General features: G+C 42.2%; 1 protein-coding gene across 1 annotated transcript in view; it reads left to right on the top strand.

Annotated features, from left to right (window-relative positions):
* The first annotated feature begins 429 nt into the window (after positions 1–429).
* Positions 430–18,982, top strand: part of CLIC5 (chloride intracellular channel 5) — a 65,388-nt gene continuing 46,835 nt past the window's right edge. Inside the window, exon 1 of the mRNA XM_032185254.1 lies at positions 430–921. Coding sequence (XP_032041145.1) covers positions 430–921 — 492 coding nt within the window. The remainder of the gene's footprint in view (positions 922–18,982) is intronic.

Here is an 18,982-nt window from a genome sequence, read left to right as displayed (position 1 = left end):
GTGTGTTGAGAAGATGAGTAAATGAGTGAAGTCTGCATTTCTACCTCCTTACACAAGTGAAAGAATATGTGATTTTTATCATAGCTTTCTAATACTGTTAGGTGCTTCAGTTTTCTTTTCACTATGCTTGGTCAGGAGATAAGACAAAGAACAAAAAGTGATTCTAAACCTTAAGATATAGTTACCAGCAGTCAGATCAAGAAAGGGGTTAACGGTGAGACAACCCTATCACTTACTTCAGCGGAAGTGTAGATGTTGATTTAAAGCTCTTAGTAAATTATTGTTGGAGATCTATCATGTGTAGCAGAGCATTCAAAAAGCATACCACAGACTCTGCTTCCTCCCCAAGAGTGTTTATCTGTCAACATCTCACTTCAGTTGTAGTCTTTTAAGGTACCAGAAGGCAGGTAAACTCACCAGCCAGCAGTCATGGAAGATCAGATCTCTGCCAGCGCTGATCAAAATGTTAATGACACCGGTATCTTTGAGATTCCAGACTATGAGGAAGACAAAGGGGATCATCTTTACAATCATGTCCCTGAAGATCCAGCTTCTCCTTCTTCCACCACTACTGAGCCAGAGATGATGGATTGTAGTCAGGAGAGCCCAGAAAACAGCCGCAGTAATTCTGTGGCTTCTCAGCACGAGGCTGATGGGGAGATTGGATCTTCCTCAGAACACAGTGCTGAAGATGACCACCCGTACCAGAGGATGAATCAGATGAGCCCAACTCAGGAAGATAAACATGTGGACGATGGAACATTCGAGAACAACATTTTTTGTCAATTTTCGGGCTTCCCGTTGCGTCGGAGCCAGAGCACTTCTTCCAACTCTCCAACTTCCCTCAAGTTCCCCCATAGCAGTAACTTGAGAGAAATTTACAACTTTGAGGAAGATCATGAGATTTTCTTGTTTGTAAAGGTAAGAGCTTTTCAGAGTACACTAGCTTTAAATCCCTAATCGGTCTGTGTGTCCTCCAAATCAGTAAAACACAGCTACCCACAGCTTTGTTCCCAAGTCTGCTGCCTGCATGCTGCAGGAGGCCAAGCCAGTCTTCTATTTTTTAAATCTTAAGACACGTGAAGAAAGTACTTGTGTGGAGGTGCTTGGGTTTTCTGCAGCTCAGCTGGAAGTATGAATATGCTGGCAGTACTCTGGTTGTGGCAGCAATTCATTTATTCTGTAAGATCTCCCTGCCATTACAGCTAGACTACTACTTGAACTGGTTCAGTTAACCTGGTTCAACTGTCCCCCTGTTTTGCTATCTAGTAGCTCAAATGTCATAGCTATTAGTGCTATAAAGAAAATGAAATATACAGCTTAAATAAGGGCAATAAGGGTAATAAAATCTCCTGATGTTCTCATCCCTGAAAGAGGTATTTCTTTTATTTCTTTCAATATTTAGTTTTACTTATTTTTGTGATTGGAGAACTGTTTTCAGGGTTCATCCTTCATGGTGGAATTAAAGACCAAGATGCAACATGCTCAAGCTAACATGGCCATAGCTGGAAATGACTAATGGTGAACAAATAGCCTAAAGAGATACTTTTTTTTGGATTGTTTTAATGAAATTGATGGATGTTTTTCTCTCCAGATAGTCTTATTATTTAATACAGTTTACATGTACAATCAACTACAGATATACTACGCTGGAATATCAAGTGATTGTATAACGTGACCTCCAGCCTTATCTAGACTACCTCTAATAAATGCTTTTATAACTTTGAAAACATTTGGAGATGCGGATTCAGCACTTACACTGATTAGTTGCTGTCAGAGTTCCCCAGTACAAGAGGGATATGGAGGTACTGGAGCAAGCTGGGGGGGGGAGAGAGAGGGGCACTAAAGTGCTGCAATTTTCCTCTTTTCCTGGGAAAAACATTTTCCTTTGTTAAAATTCTCTTGCTCTCAGCTATGCTGGAAGACAGATATCAAATTTCCTTTTTTTTTTTTTCTTTTCTTTTCTTTCCTAAACTGAACAAATACAGTTCCTCCAGTGTGCCTTCAAGCATGAGTTGTGATTTTGAGGCTTTGAGTGGTTAGGTGTGGTGTGGGGTTTTTTGTTTGCTTGACCTCTTCCAAACTCTCTCCAGTTAATCTATGTATTCCTTCAGTTCTCGCTTTCAGGTACAAGTAGTGTATTTAGCAGTGCCAAAAAAATACTCCAGAAAGTGCCTCTTTAATTCATCTAGTCCCTAGTCAGGATGCTTCATCTGCTATACTTAGGATATTTATTTATCCTGAGACATTTAGGATGACAAAGTTCATCTTCCAGCCCTGGAGTTTCCTCAGTCAAGGTTTCGGTAACAACCTAGACCATGCAGTGCTTGCCTGTTTGCACGTAGCTGTAATGCAGCGCTATTGCACGGATTGTGTCGTCTGTTTGACTTCAGGAGCATTAGGTTTCTCTTAGGGATGTGATCTGACCCATCAGTGAAAACAGCATGTTTTTGAAGGCAGAGAGGTACTCTGGTGTAAATACAGGCTGAAGAATATTATCACCAGTGCCTTTGCTCTACTAATGCATACAGTACTGCTCAGTCTGTAATATATCTTCACCATACCATGCAGACATAACGTGGCTTTTGGGGCTACCTTGTAGACCCTGCCGTGGACAGGAGACTGGTAAGCTCTTAGGTTTTAACATGTAACCCTAATAGGCACGTAACCTTTATTTCTGAGGAGAAAAACTGTGTTGTGGGTCTCTTCATGGCTTGATTTACACTTACCTAAATTATTCTGTCCATGAAAAGCTAGCGAGTGGCGGTTCTGTTACAGATAACATCCAGCTCCCTGCCTATCAGTCATGAACAGAGCGTGTGCTTTAACAGCAGTTCACTTAATCTTTTGGATACAAGGGTAAAAGGTGTTGCTTCTGACCTCTGCCAAGCCCCTGCCTTGCTCGTGCACCCCTTTGGCCGGTGGAAATGACCATGAGTGCAGCCGCCCCTCCTGGGCCACCTTCGGCAGCGACCGCGGCAGGGTACAGCCCAGTAACGTAGCAACAGCTTCAGAATAGGGACCCGCATTGTCTGGGAAATGTAACTCTGCAGTGATTGCAGGCAGAGCAAACACAAAGCACATATGTAGGTCATACTAAGAGAAAATTAAAAAGGAATTTATTTACTGGTTTCTTGTTGGTGTCTTTTTTTTTTTTTTTTTTGAATCCCTTTTTGATGTTCAGAAAAATAAAGGTTGTTATCCAAGTCCTTTTGTCCCTTTCTTTTGAAACATGTTGTCCTTTGTTACATTTTAGGAGAGGAAAATGATTGGATTTGCGGATTGATTACTTTTTTTGCTCATACCACCCCTGACAACTAACATTGCAGTCAGCTGTTAAATGGCTTCTGTCCAATATAGAGTAGTTTGTACTATTTTTAATTGTTTATTGCAGAAACAATACCCTAAAAGCAACTCTACTGACACTGATGTTCTACAAGGACGAAGTAATAGATAGTCCCAGCAGAGCAGTTGGTAACTATATATGTTAAAAAAAAAAAAAAAAAAAAAAAAAAAGTTGCTTTTCCTCTTTGCTCTTTGTTTTCTTTAGATACAAAGGATTGGCTTTGGCTTACCTAACCTAACTTCAGGTGTCTGTAAGCTGTTAACTGTGTCTCAGCAGGCTCCTTTTGCAACACAAAGCTTACTGAAATAGTGCAATGGGATGTTCCTTCGTGTGGCCAGGTGTAGGCACTGGCTGTAGGGTAATGTTAGTTGTTCTGCAGACTCTGTTAGCTGTATCAAGTAGTGACCTAATTCAGTTTGTTGTTTTGGATGCCTTTTCCCTCCTGAGCTCCAGCTGCCTCTGCAGAAGGCCATGAGTGTCCCATACATCCTTTCTCATATCTGTTTATGGATTTCTCAGCTCTCCTAAGGCCTCTCAGATGGTGCTGGATATCGAGATTGAAGCAGCTGAATTGAGCCTCTGTAGGCTCCTCTGAATACAGCAAGGTGGCCACCTGAAGTTAAGGAAGCTGAATGACACCACATTAAATACAGAGCCTGGATGACCAATTAGACTAGAAGCTTATTCTGGTAGTGGGTATCATTAAGGTGAGATATTTCTCATTGTAATCAGTCTGGAAAAAAGAAACTCCACACTGATTTTTTCAGGCTATTTAATTTTCCTCTTTTTCTTTTGATGTCTATACTCAGCAGTGGTTAAAGTGCAATGGTAAACAAATATCGTGATGTTGGATAGTTTGCTGGACAGTCTAAGGGATAAAACCTCAGACATCTTAGCCTCTTTCCAAGATGGAGAAACAGCACTCTTTTTTAACTTTAGTCAACTCTTATCCTTTTTATTTATTTTTTTGACAGCAACCCCCATACATATGTATCTTTATTTTATAGTTACTTTTTATTTTAGACACCAGAGTAGAAGAGAAAAACCAAATGAGTTTACTAGGTTTGCTCTCTTAGTTATCTGTTCAAACGTAGCTGAATAATTTAGTCATGAAAAGAAAATCTGTTTTGTATCTTTGGATCATAAGAGCCTGCATTAGAGGGAAAATTTCCACTGTTCTGTAGCTGTATTTACTGGTTCTCTCAGAAATATTTTCAACGTCCTCTTATACACTCTCATAGGTGGAAAGGTACACCCGAATATATTTCTATACCAGTGTCAATTTTTTAAATACTTACAAGTGCTTAATGGCAAATGTTACAAACCTGTATGAATCTATATTCTATGGGAATAAAGAAAAAGAAAAAAAAAAAAAAAAGAGGTATATTTCTATAACATGAGTCATTGACATGTTATCTGCAGGCATGGTTTTCTTATTTAGACCTCCAGGTATCACATCGATGAGTGATACAACTGTAGTTGACATTTTAATGTTGGTATAATTCAGATAATGTTGCCAAACATCGGTGAACTTCATGAAGATACAACAACACAATTAGAAATAGATGAGAAGTGAATTGCTTACTGCATAGGTCTGGTTTCAATATAGGCAAACAGTGTTTGAAAGCAGAATTTTGATTTGCAAATTAATTGATTTTCTGTTGCAGTTTCCATGCAGTCACCTCCAAGCAGTCCACAAGTGTTAATGAAGTAAAACTCAAGAACATGTATTCTGAGAAAGAAATATCATTTCCCTGCTTGCTTATAGGTATAAAAACATGAGATACAGAAAGGAGAAAATCTTTGCACAATCACCAACACAATTTTTGATTCCTGATAATCTGAAGACAGTTTCTTGTATCTGGAGGTGACCTTTTGGGACACAAAATTGAGTTCTTTTGTGTCACAGGCAGCCTCATTACATAATACATAACTCATAAACAGATCAAGGTCCATATGTAAGCTGAGTGCCCATTATTACTCATTTTGGAAGGCTGTTTCAGAATGTCACTGCTCTGGTGGCTTGACACCTTACTCTAATTTCCAAATGACATTTATTCATGTGCAGCTAATGCATCCTTGTTCTTGTGCCAGGATGGTCTAATAGCATTCCTTATTCCATTGGGCACTTCTTTTGTCAGTTTAGACTTAGACTTCCTCAGGTGTTTTTGGGCTAAACATGCCAATCATTTACTTTTATTTTTTTGGACAGCCACTTCTGCTAGTCATAGCAATTCCCTTCTACTCATAAATTCTTTCCACAAAGGTGCCTCTTTTCACAGCTGCATCTTGTGTCAGGTTGTTTCTACTTTTATATCTAGACTAAACAAGAAGCAAAAAAAAAGATTATTTTAATAACTTCCTTGTTTAAGATATCTACCATCATTTAAGTAAATACATCATTCTAGTTAAGTGAAATGTCCTGATGTAAACACATTAGAGTCAGTCAGAAGAAGCCTCATTAATTTCTTGGTGCCTTTCATGGTTTTTCACTTACCCTGACACCTGTTTTCCTTCCAGCAGCAACATCGTATATGTATTTCGAATATCTCTATGATGTTTCCTGGTCTGCCTACAGAGCACCAACAGAGCCTAATTTTCACTTTCCCATTGGTGTACTCACAGGTATTGGTCCTGAACTTTGACTTCATCAGGTTCAAAGGGCTTCTCTCTGGATCCTTAATTGAAATCCTGATGCAGTTGTTTCCTTGTCTGTATTACTGCTTTTTAGGAAATTTAGCATCTCTGTGTAGAAGCTCGGAGCTTTATCCCTGTAGCTTGAGGACTGCCTGGGAAGAAAACAGGAGTAGAAGCTTACACGCGAATATATGTATATTTGATCTCTCTTCTGATTTCTGCCCACCTGCATTTATGCTGTTTTTGGATTTATTTTAAAATGTATTTGAAAAAAATTTGGAAATTGTTCTTTCTGAGGTGTTGGACATGATTTGGGATTCAGATGCTCTGGCAGGTAGGAGACCTGCACTCTGCAAAACAGCAGCTTTGGGGCCAGGCACCTTGCATGGCCTTAGGGGCTGGGTTTTTGTGCTGTAACCCCACCATCACAGCCCCAAATCACGGCAAAGTCACATTTCTGTGGAAAGACCTAAACACATATGCCAGAGAAGGGTTGGATATCAGCGAGGTGTGATATGCCCAGGCACCCGCCCTCCTTCTCTTTCCATGGTGATGGATTTGTCAGTACCCAACAAGCAGTTTCTAGTTACACAGCGCATAGTTCCTAAATGACATAACAAAGAACACCTTAGCAAAACAAAAGGACAGAAAGGCAGGGGCTGATTTATTCATCCATGTATCATTCTGCAGGACCGCATTCCGCGCTGGGCTTCGAGAGGCAAACAAAAATCTTTGTGTTTTCACCAAATGCAGGCAGGGAGCGTCTCCGCTGACTCAGCAGCTGCCTCCTGGTCCTAACTACTCATTTACTTCGGCGTGCGTCGCCGTGAGTTAACAAGACCACGTAGCCAGCAGCACAAGTTGGGAGCAGCAAAATCACGGTCATCGGGCTCCTCCCCGTGAGGCTGCGGAGAATGAAGTTTGGACTGGAGCAGGGTTTCTTTGAGGCATCGGGCGCTGATTGGCCCCGGGCCCCGCAGCTGATAACAGCTAAAAATAGCAGAGTATAAAAGCAGAGCCCGCAGCGGGGCTGCCCTGGCCTTTCTTCTGCGGCTGCCGGCCAGGGCGAGCCGGTGCTCCTCTTGGGCGACACAGGCCGCCCAAGAGCATTCTCTGCTGCTTAATTCCCCTTAACAATTAACTCCTGGAATAAAGGCGCACGCTGGGCTGTGTGACTCAGGGAGGAAGGAAACAAGTTCTAATTTTAAAGCTAACAAAATACACCAAAGCTTGGGTTTTCCAAGCACAGCGGGACAGGTGGTCCAGTGGTAAGGCTTAGGGAACATGCTGGCAGAGCACCTGTGCCTCTCTGTGCGGGAATGTTGGATGCACACACATACCTGCACAGGGAATGTTCTCCAACTAGGGGATTCTGGATACCTGGATGTGTTTTTATTAGATTTTTATTTGGCACTAGTGGCATTGAGAAGTTCATGAGTCTGTTCTCAGCCTTGCTGCTGACCAGGGGGGAATCGAGTCACATTCTTGCATTTCTGTTCCCTTTCAAGCTTCATCTCTCTTTAAATGTAGACAGTGGGACTGGGAACAGTGGCTTCAGCAGCTGATTGCATTCCAAGAGAGACCTTTGGATGTCTGAAACGCTGTGCATAGGTAGAGAAGGCAGACACCTGTGTGAAAAAAAAACAACTCCCCTTCTATAGTCTGGCAAAAGTTATATGGAATTGAAAACATTGTAATCAGGGAAAGCATTAGGGAGACTTAAAAATAGGTGGCAGTATCAGCCCTATCAATAATAAATCATTCTCTCCTGGATTAATTCCAGTTGCTGTGAGTCCTCCTCTGTGATTTTATGAAGCTTTGCACTATGGAATTTGTATGGGTGGATTCCTCTTCAGTGTAACTATTGTTTTTTTTTTTTTTCCCTGTCTATAATAGGTTTATAATATCCTGCAACCTCAGCAGATGACCTGGACGGCTTGCCTTCAGTTTTGATCTGATACACCTAATTATCTGAAAAGGTCACTTATAACCGCCTAGTCATTTTTCCTAAGTACATTCAATTACCTTTTAATTTATGTTTTAATTGAGAGATCACTCATAGCAAACAAGATAATTGCAGAGGATGCTGGTTTGATAATTCTGTAGAATAAAGTCTTTCTTTTGTGCTCAGGAAACCCCACACGAGTAGTGCTGGTAGGAGCTCCCATGTGGTCCAGATACAGAACTGAGAGGAGTCACTCCTGGCAGCACACCTGACTTCCCCTTTCTGAACTCTTTGCCTTTCTTCTTTGAAGGATGTTTTTCAGTGTCAACCTGAATCCAAAGGAGAACCTGAGAGTCTCTTACAGCTGCCTTCCTCTGCAGGGGGGTTTAGGATTTCTCACAACATCACAAAATGCCTTTATGTGTATTTATGAGTATGTCTGGCATCCAACTCTCACTTGCTGCTTGGCTAGGAATGGATGGAAATTGCTAATAATGAGTAAAGGGCTCCATATATCATTGGCGTTTTTCTAACTAATGCAGGTCTCCCAGGAAAAGCTAGTCCATTTTCTACAGAGGTATATCATAATTGTCACCAAGCAGTGAGAGTGGAATATCACAGCCAGCACCCACGGGCCCACATGTTCCTTATAAAAGTGATATCTGCCATACACATTGTGGAAATCTTGAAATTTAGGGAAAAGATTTTTTTTTTTTTTTTTAATCTTCCGTTTTTTTAAATGGAAGAAAATCTTCCATTTAAGATGAAAAATTTTTCTTCTTTCAAGTTGGACTACCCAGTATTCCTAATTCTGACAGGCTTAAATGAGACCCCATTACTTCAGACTGAATTTCACACTAAGATTTACCTTCAGATTTAAGCTAAGCTCATTAAGAATTGCCACCACCTTCCTTCACCTAGGGATGTGATCTCAAAGTCCTCATAACCTGTGTGTGGTGCTAATTTTCACCAGGGAAAACTAATAACTTGTGAGTGTCGCTGCTGAAGAGGGGTTCACACTGTGCTCAGCTAACCTCATTGCTCTGATCCATGCTGTTGCCTGAGTTAACAGGGCTGTGAAAAGGGTCTCTGAGCAAAGAAAAAATAAAATGAGATCTTACAATGTCAAGACATTGAGCCTTTGTGTGGAAGAAAGAAAAGACCACACCGCCATTCATTTCATAACAGCTTGAGGTGATGCACTAGGGAAAGTGAGCTTGATCACTGGCAAACTTTATGGAAACTTTAGCGCAGAAGTACCCAAAGGTGAAATGAAAAATGAATGAGCATTTTCTAAGGAGGATGGAAGGGTTACACAGTCCACTGGAGGCTCAAGGTCAGCCAGCAGCACTTAACCCAGGCGCACAGCACTGCCATCGATGAGATGTTGACCTCTGCTATCTCACAGTGATCACGGATGGGTTTATTGGGGCGCCAAAAGCCAGAAGCCCCTTTCTTAAGCCAAATAGTGCACACACCATGGAGGATGCTGTAATCTGCCGTGCAGATGTGTGCATGTAACCTGCTGTGCAGGTTGGTTACGGCTCCATCTGGCACAGCTGAAGGTGGCTGCTGCCAGCACTTGAACCCCAAGGGAACTGCTTTGAGTCACGAGTAATTTCAAACTGAGCTGTTGAGGCTTCATCTTTTAGAAATAATGCGCATCGATACGGAACGTAATTTCTGCAGTTAGCCAAATTGCTTGCTAAACAACAGAGTGAAACACAAATGCATCCACCGAAATCAGCAGCAATTGTGCCTTCTTGGGGCCTTGTTTACTGGGAGCAATTGAAACCCAGGCTGAGATCTGCGTGGCATGAACATGCCACTTCAAACCTTTTCTCTGTCTATTCAATAATCAGGGTGGGAGCAGTGCATTGTGTGCTGCATCAAATTATATGCATCAAATTATAATCAATTTAGATTTATTTTGTAATGAGAAGTGCACCAAGAAATAAACAGAAATAATCTAAACAGGGCCTTGCACTAAGAGCACCTGTAAATTAAGATAGAGATATGCGTTATTTCCTCTGTTGCAGAGTTTTAAGTAAAATTACGTGGTTTTAGTTGTATGACAGCAGTGAGTCAACAACAGTGGGTACACCACATTTACCTGGTGTAATTTTTCTTCATAGCACTTAACAATATGGAGGACTTATTTTGAAAAACAAGGGCTGAGGATATCCATATTCCCTTTTTCATCAGCTATGTTATTGATATAATCCACAGATCTGGACAATCTATGATGCTCTCCATTATATCCCCTGCAATACTGCTTTCCAGCGCTGTCCTGGTCGTGTATGGAAGAAATTCATGTTTTTTAATTGAATTGATGGTTTGGGAGATAATGGTAATTAAAGAAACCTCTGTCCTCTAGAAACCTCTCTACTGAATGCAGCATTAGGAAATGATGTTGTACCTTTCAAGTGCCACTTCCCTGTGAATGGTCAGCTCTGACTGTCTCGATGCAAGTGGAGAGATGATTATCCGTTATGAAATCCTCCTTCACCCTGAACAGCAGTGGGTTTTTCTCCTGAAGCTGTTAATGCTCATTAACGTTACAATGCGGTTTGATACTGCATCCATGTGAAAACATAAGTACATAGAAAAATCATGTCATGGAGCTCACTTTGCAAAACTCCCACCTGAGCTGACGCTAGTGATCTCCCATTTTGTTAAGCAGCTGGGTTTTGTCCAGAGACCTTCAGAGCTAAAATCATGCATTCTCACCGTATGGTGAAGGACAGCTGCTGTAGCTCATGGCTACAACAGATTTATAACGTCTAGGGGATGGCTGTGGAGGGGAATATCTAAAAAATGCCATTTAAGGGGAATGCAAAGTTTTTCTGGCCCAGAGTTTGCCATCTCATCCATTTCTTGGGACATTCCGGCTGTGCAGCTGTTGTATGGCTGTCTTTTGTTCCATGCCCCTGAGTGTGGCACAATTTAGAAGAAGGAACAAAATCACAGTTCCTCCTTGTTCCATCAAAGTAACACATATGGAGGCACTGTGCATCTCTGGAACTGGGGGAAAATGTCTGCTCACCCAGCCTTGCTCTGAGGCTAAGTGCTTTGTACATCCTGGCATGCCTTGTTCCCCTGGGGAGGCAAACAGTCTGACCCCAAATATCTGAGACAAATCTCTTTTGATTTTTCTGAAGATCAAACAAGAGCTAGATAGAGATGTTGTGATTCAAAAGAAAATTAAAGCTATTCAATTAATCCCTTTTATTTTTGGCTTCACAGTTTCTCATATGTTCACTTGTTAAATAAATACTATGTCAAAGATACCAGCATGCAATAAATGCAGTTGCAAATTACCGTAATTCAGAACTGTCCCCGGAAGCTATATTTTCATAACCTGTTCACACATGCTGGTTTAGTACCTGGGTCTGCACTTGCTGCTTGGTTGGTTTCCTTTTAGGCAATTAAGCAGTTAAATAATTCCCAGGTAAAAATCGTAGCACCCAATACCATTTACTCCAGCTGCACCAAGATTCTGCTTCTTTTGTTATTCCATAGAGGAAGTTTATTCCCAACATAAAAAAGAAATAAAAAAAATAATGTTTCTGCCTTCCAGGAAATATTCTCTGTCACACAAGACTTGTGATTCCTTGCCCTACCGGGATGAAATGGGCAGTGGCACCACGTGCACGCCGCGGGATGCACTCTGTGCACTGATCCTTCTTGGTAGCTCAGTGGCCTGTTGGAGAGCTCCACGATAGAATTACATGCTGGATGCTTGGCCTCTGATTCACCCCCTCGGGACAAATCTTTGCTGGAAGTGAGGCTTGGATCAGGCCCGTGAAAGCTGATAGTGGTAGAGTGCACCTACAATAGAGGTCTTACGTGGAGATGTGACGGTTCCTTTTCTGTAGCTGGCCTCTTCTTTTATTAATGGCACGATGTGCTCATATTCATTTATATGTCTCATAAACCTCAAACGATAATGACTTGGCTTATGAAGAGTTCATAATTCAGTATCTAATGTTCTTGTAGGTAACTCAAAGCCTCTGCTACTTCTGACTTGCAAGAAAATGATAGGCCAAACTAAGCGACTCATTCTTCACAGCAGAATGAGAGCGTACTAATTATTTATCAGTATCTTACCCTTCATTTGACTGAAGAAAGAGCTGATTTCGTAACACAAAATAGAGCCAAGTGGACAATAATAACCATTATAGTCAGAAAGGTTCCACCCAGATGTAAGTGATAAGTCAGTTTTAGATGACAGCAAAGCAGAAAATGCATGATTAGATTCCTGAAGTATTACATATATATAAATATAAATATATATAATATACTATATATATTATATAGTATATATATATATTTCCTCCTACTCCTCACTGCCTCTTATAATGGTTACCTTAAACCAAGCTTTTAGGATATATTTAAAAAAAAAAACAAAAACAAACAACTCAGCATTTACATGAACAAGGACTTTTTTTTTTTTTTTTTTTTTTCCTGGATATGAGCAACTTCTTTAAAGATCTAAGTCCTGTTTTCTCCAAAATAACTCTTAGGAGTGGGAAAGTGTTAAGCATTTCACAGAATGTAGTTGTAATAACTAAAGACAATGCTCTACAGCAGGTCCTATGCTAGAGTCCTGATAATCCTGTTCCCTGCTATGTATCTTTGCATTCACTTCCATTTAATTAAATGGCCTATAATCAAACAGGCTTGCTTTTAAGCTTTGATTTTGTCATGAACATTCAGGGTGATGCTTTCTGTTAGCAATAATAAACCTGAGCTGAAGCAGGGAGCCTCTTCTTGGGATTCCAGAGGGAGATTTTTGAAAATCAAAGGTTTTTTGAGGTGGGCTGGATTATTCTCTCTGTGGCCCACCAGCAGCATGAAGCCCATGGGCCCTGACCCGTTCCTACAGTACGTTAAATCTGGGATAAAATGAAAACAGTTTCAGGTTTTCTTATCTTTCTTTGGACTTAATAGTTTCCTTTCTACTTTTCTGTCCTTCAGTCTAAAAATCCTTGTCTTACAAACTAATTACAATGCATGACTAAGCCCAGACAGTAATTGGGGAGGAAGGATTTAAATGTTTTGATATGTTGAGTCTCTGCAGAAATTGCTGCATCTGTAGCTGAACTTCTGGAAGAGCACAGCATGCACATCGCCTGAAGTGGGAGATGGCATGTGTGTAGAAATCAGGCACTAATTTCTGTTACTTAATAGTTACAGTGGGATTTGTCTGGCCATTGTAACGCCTTCCATCTGAGGTTGTTACCCTGGGCTCCCTTTTTTACCAGTGGAAAAAAAGTAGGCACTTCTAGGGCACGTTTCTCCATTCTAAAATAGACATCTAAATAGGCCACACAAATCATCTTTGTATGTGCTGATAACTTGAATGCTGATTTTATTTAAATGCTTTGTTTTTGCATTACCAGTACTGTAGCTGGCAATATTTTCTTATTCCAGAGCTGATATATACCCTCCTGTGATACAAACCCTGCAAAGCACTTGCCAATATCCAAACGCTGTTTGCAGTGAGGCTGGAGCTACAGGTGACCTCAGTCAGGACAGCCCACTTGCCATTGTTATCAGGAGCCTTCAATAAAGGGAAATTATAGTGTTGCATGAGATGCTAAAGCAAAGCAAGTTTCCAGCAAAATTTATAGCCACGTAGATGATAATATATTATTTATGGATGCATTTCAGAGATACGGTGACTGTACTTACATATTTGGCTGACTTTTATAACTGTAATATGTAATTACAGTGCAATGATTCTTTGTGCTACACACAAGTACGCTTAGCCCATGTCCTTGGAAGTTTGCCTGTAGGCCTATGAATAATTATACTATAAATGTTTGGTAATTAATGTACCTAGTCCAAAAATTACATGTAAAAATTTGAAATCAAAGGAGTAATAACACTTAATTCTCTTATAGTTAACCTTCCAGTTATTTGAATGAGTGCTAATTAGATCTAAAAACCATAAGCGCACTTTTACACTAATTACGAGGTTGATTATGTTGTAATTACAGTTGCAGCAGCGTAATGAGGTTGTTAACCATTTGAGTGCTTTGGGGAGCGCATGCAACAGCTGTTGGTAGGCATTCCCAGAAAGTTTCCCCAAAAAGCTGCAGAGATGTTGGCCACTGCTTTCCTGGACCTGTGTCAAGCACCTGGAGGTCAGGGGAGGGAATCAGAGATTATCGCGACGGCTGGCAGCTGGGAGCACTTATAAAAAGTTGACTGATCATGTCAGAACAGTTCCCGACAGCCATGTGGGTGCCAGCAGGGGAGGGTAAACCTGTGCCGCAGCCACGCGAGGTCAGTTTTGTTCCTACCATGCCTGGCTCACCCAGCATGCGGGAGGGAGCTGCTGCGGTCCTGAAATGGGAGCACGTTTTGTGATTAAAAAGTCATGTATTGCAATTAAAATGTCCCAAAAAGGGACTTCTTGAAGGCGTGAAGGTAGCCGGTCCCTGCTGACAGTGATGGCAAAGATGAGGAGGTGCCGCCCAGCCCCTCCGCCCCTGGGCGCAGCCCTTCCCTGTGCCTTTTTGCCCTGTCAGTGTCCCGCACCCTGAGCCACCTCTTGCTCAGGATTTGTGCCTGGTGACCTCTGAGTCACTCCAGGGTGAGGGAAGGGAGCATAGGTGTGTCAGTTAGGAGGCTGAAGCCCTTTAAAGAAGTTTTCTTCCGTGCTTCAGCATGCCATCACACACCAGTCCCCACTCTGCAACCAGTCCAGCAATAGTTGGCCCCAAATATTTAATTTTATTTTCCCAGGCCTTGTAGCTCTTTATTCTCCTGCTTAGCCCTGTTGCCAGTATGCAGGGCTTCCCACCTTGTGCAGAGCTCTGCCTTCCTGCACGCTCCTTGCCCTGACACAGCATCCAGCCCATGGGGTGAAGAAATCAGGCTTCTTTCCCCTCTCCATCCTCAGCAGTAACAACATTAGGATTTCAAACAGCTGAGCAGCAGGACAAAACACCTTCAGAAGAGAAGGAAAACCACCCCCAGTGCTCAAAGCAAGGAGCCCAGCCTGTCGTGGAGCTTCCCTCTGCCCGTCTCCCTTTGCTCAGAGACCGATCCTGCTGTAGGTACCAGGAGTTTGTCTCCTCCCCTGTGAGTTAACCCCACCCTCTGTTTTTATGCTCCGGGCTATTTTGGGCAGGCAGCGAGAAGTGCAGCTCTGACAGATGAGGATTCTGTACCAGAGCACAGCAGCACTTGTTGCTCTGAAGAAGTACAGCCCCGCGGCAGGGACCGCTCCTCCGCTGCCTGCAATTTGCCTCTTATTTATTTATCCACCTGCAAACTTGTCTTCACCGCCGGTTTCGTGTTTTATTGTTGCAAGTGATTTTTAAAAGCTTGGCAGAGCTTTTTCTTTGGAGGGGAAACCCACCTGCTGTGGGGCTGAAACCTCCTTTTGCCACTTAATAGCGGGAGATCAGCCAGTGGCCTTGGGGGTGAAAAATGACAGACTCTCTTCGTGCTAATGGGGAAGGGAAGGACCCTGAAATCGAGCTCTTTGTCAAGGTAAGCTGCTCTGTGAACTGGACACTGGTGTGGCTCTCGGATCACCTCGGCTTCTATTTAATGATCAAACTTTAATTTTCTGGCGCTGAGCGGACGCGGTGCTGTGACAGCCTGTTATCTCCTGCAAACACGTTCATGCTGCTTTCTTTTTCATGACATTAGAATTAGGTAATGTTGCAGAGGGAGAGCCAGAGTTCCTTGATTTTATTGTTATTGCTCTCCTTGTGAGTTTGTCCTGTTATTCTTAGCCTGCTGCCTGCAACGTGCTGGGTCCCGACTTTGGAGTGCCAGGGTTTTTGTTAGGAATCCCGACTTCCTTCTCCATTTTTGGGAATTAAGAGCAAAGAGCTGAGGGGCACCACAGTTCAGTACCTCGGTTTGAAGCACTGACAGCTCCGGAAACACAAAGGGTAGAACTAAGCTGGCAGACTTCTGATTATATTTCCTGGACTCTTGGTTTCTGAAGCCCAGTTTGATTTTTTTACAAGGGTGACTAATAAAGAAAACTGATCTAGTGATTAAACAAAGAAAAACAAGTGCACCCATTATATGGTAAGATTTTAGCATATTTCAAACTGGGTACATCTGTTGGTCTTGGGATAGGAAAACCTTTTTGCTAAAGTCAGTGGCACAGTTCAGCCCTGTCATGCAAACAACCTGAGTAACAGCAAACTTCATGCAGGCTGTCCCACTGGAGAGCTCAGATTTTTTGACGTTCAGAGCATGTTTTAAAGCCTCTGCCCATGTCAATCCACCATGCCCATGTAAAACCCAGGTGTTTGGTCTCTCGGAGCCTAAACCATCCCTGGTTTGGATGGGATCATTATTAATATGTGGGAGTTATATAGGGCCCTTTGCAAACAGAGTACCAAATGATTGGGAAAGCAAATTCCAGCTCCTCCCTTCTGTCAAGCTGAGGGTACATAATTGCTTTGTACTCCCTGATGGATATTTTGGGCTATAAGTTGAAATGTCAGCCACATACCACAATACATATACATCTTCCAAAACCAGTCATTTCAGGTGTGGCCTTTCTGACCGAGCCAGTACAGAGTTTTTTTTTTCCTTATCAAACAAAGATTTTACAAGAATTCCTGGCTTGTAACTGTCTGGTACATCCCTTGTGTGGACCTAAACATGTTAAAAGAGACCTGCCTGGGTCCGTACACCCTGATACCTTTCCTCTGCAAGTTGTTTCTACCAAAGTGAGTTTAATAGAGAGGTTTGTGTGCTAAAAAATAGGTCAGTGAGATTTTCTGGTGTTCTGTCCTCACAAATGTGTTCTGGAATGCAAACCTGTAACTTGTGGTTCGTTTTAGTGCCCACCCTATTTTGCTGAGGCTGATACGGAGATTTGTGTTGTATGGTAATTTAACTAGCATCAGCTGTGAAAGTCAAGGCCACTTTTCAGTGTGTGAAGCTCTGGATCCATAAGTGAGTAGCAAATTTTTTTACTGTAGTCAGTGGAGTCATGCCACCACCTGAAGATTTATAACTCCAGAAAGAACATTTTTAGCAACATGACTTCCTGCATAATGCATGGTACAGAGCTGTATAGAGACTCACATAAAACTCATAATTTGCTGAGCTGCAGTGAAAGGATTAATTGGTATCTTCCTGGAGACTTTCCGTTTGGGTTGAAAAATTGCAGTTCTTGAAGTTTTGGAAAGGTGCCATTAATTTAATTAAAAGTCTAAGAAGTTGAATAGCAAAACACGTAACTGAGTGTTAAATCAGACAGCTCAAAAGTTGAAAAACAAATAAAAAGATCCAAACAGGACAGGAGCTAAAAGCTGAAAAATAGGAGTGTGTAAGAGAAATGTGAACAGGTGAAAACTTATCTGGAGTATGAAATTTAAAAGGATAACTGGATAAAGGGATACTGCAGAGGAGGAGGAGCAGGAGGAGGCCCTCATGCTGTTTTAATTTTGGGAAGAAGAGCAGAAAGGTGGCAGTTTCCAGGTGAGTATAAGATGCTGGGGCAGGTGGAAAATCTAAACATCAAGGACCACACTCGAGGGAAGTGCTAAGATCAGGCTGTGCTGGGGTCAGGGAGTGTTTCATCATTTGCTTTTGCAGAGCTGACATTTACTCGAGGGAAAGAGTTCAGCCATGCACCCTTGAATGAATACGCGGCCAGAAAACACAGAGATGTAAGACAGCAGGTATGGCCTGGAGAAAACTGAATCTTCTGCAAGCACAAATAAAGCAGAACAGGCTGTTGTTCACCAGCCAGCGAGCCTCTAATAAAAGCAGTTGGTGTCTCAGGTTAAAAAAAGAGGTGTTACACAATTGCTCTATTTCCTTTTTTCTATTTAACAAGTGGTGAAGCAGGAGCCCTAGAAAGACAAGCAGAGGGATGACTGTAAACAAAAGAGCCGTGCTGTAACCTAATGCAGGCCAGCTATCTCCAGAGCCATGCAGATAGGCTGGGCACCACCGTGCAGCTTCAGGACACGGGTATTTGAGCTGGGATGGCAGAGGCGGGTTAAGCGGTTATCATGCCTATTTGTTACATCCCCATTGATTTTACTCCTTTTTCTGTTTTTCTAACGGTGCCCTAACCTGGATCTGGGAGATGGTTTGCTGTTAAGGAGCGTTCCTTTCTGTTCCTTTTCCCAAATCTGGGCCGGGGCGCAGGGGTGGGAAGATGGGGCACTGGGCAGAGCGGGGAGATGCTGCTGGAGCCGAGTCCGCAGGTTGTGTAGGCAGGCCCGTGGCAAACACCGAAACTCTCCAGCAGCAAATCACTCTCTGAACTTGTTTGACAAGGACTTGGAAGAGGCTGCTGGAAAATAAAAGGCTTGCTATATGGCAGCGAAGGATGCTGGCAGCAGCAGCGTTGGGGAAGTAAGCATCAGGAGGCAGCGCTTGCTCTGTGCTTAGCCCAGCTGGTTGTAACTCAGGTTAATTTTATTTCTTTGTATGCTGGAGAAGCAAAGTGCCTCTGTATAAATGACACCCTGACGGAAGGTATATTTAGCTTTTTTTGGCAGTCTCGCTCCTGTACACTTGAATGTAATGACTAAACCGAACTGGTGTTCTTTTGAGAGACGTACAGCAATACCGACTATTAAACTGCAGATGGGAGGAGCACTGAACTTTTATGGTTTCTTTTTGTTTGCTGTGTAACCAGGTGTTTGGATGTATGTTCCTTGCATTTCAGAATTAGAGTACTGCTTAATATCTGGAAAGTTAATTTGACTGCAGATATGTCTTAAATGTGGAAAACCAAACACGATGCAAACAAGACTCAGAAGTGGAGCTGTCTGATTGCATTGCTCAGGACGAGTGCAGTCTAGAGAGCAAACAAATCACAGAAATTGTCCAAAGTGCGTTAATTAAATATATCTTCCTGATTTAGAAATATCTATAGTAAGATACATAAGAATCTGTCTTTCTGATGATCAAAAGGCAGTGGTGTCATCGTGGCAGTAGGAGGACGAGCAGTGAGCTGGCAGACAGTTATTTCTGCAGCCAGTCATCGCTGTGGCATTGGGGTGGATATTCTGGATACGGTCATTGGTCCAGGTTTGCAAGAGCTT

Source organism: Aythya fuligula, chromosome 3 (genome assembly GCF_009819795.1).
Source record: "Aythya fuligula isolate bAytFul2 chromosome 3, bAytFul2.pri, whole genome shotgun sequence".
Taxonomy (NCBI): Eukaryota; Metazoa; Chordata; class Aves; order Anseriformes; family Anatidae; genus Aythya; species Aythya fuligula.
Note: the sequence above shows the minus strand (reverse complement) of the source record. Positions and strands in the feature narration are given on the sequence as shown.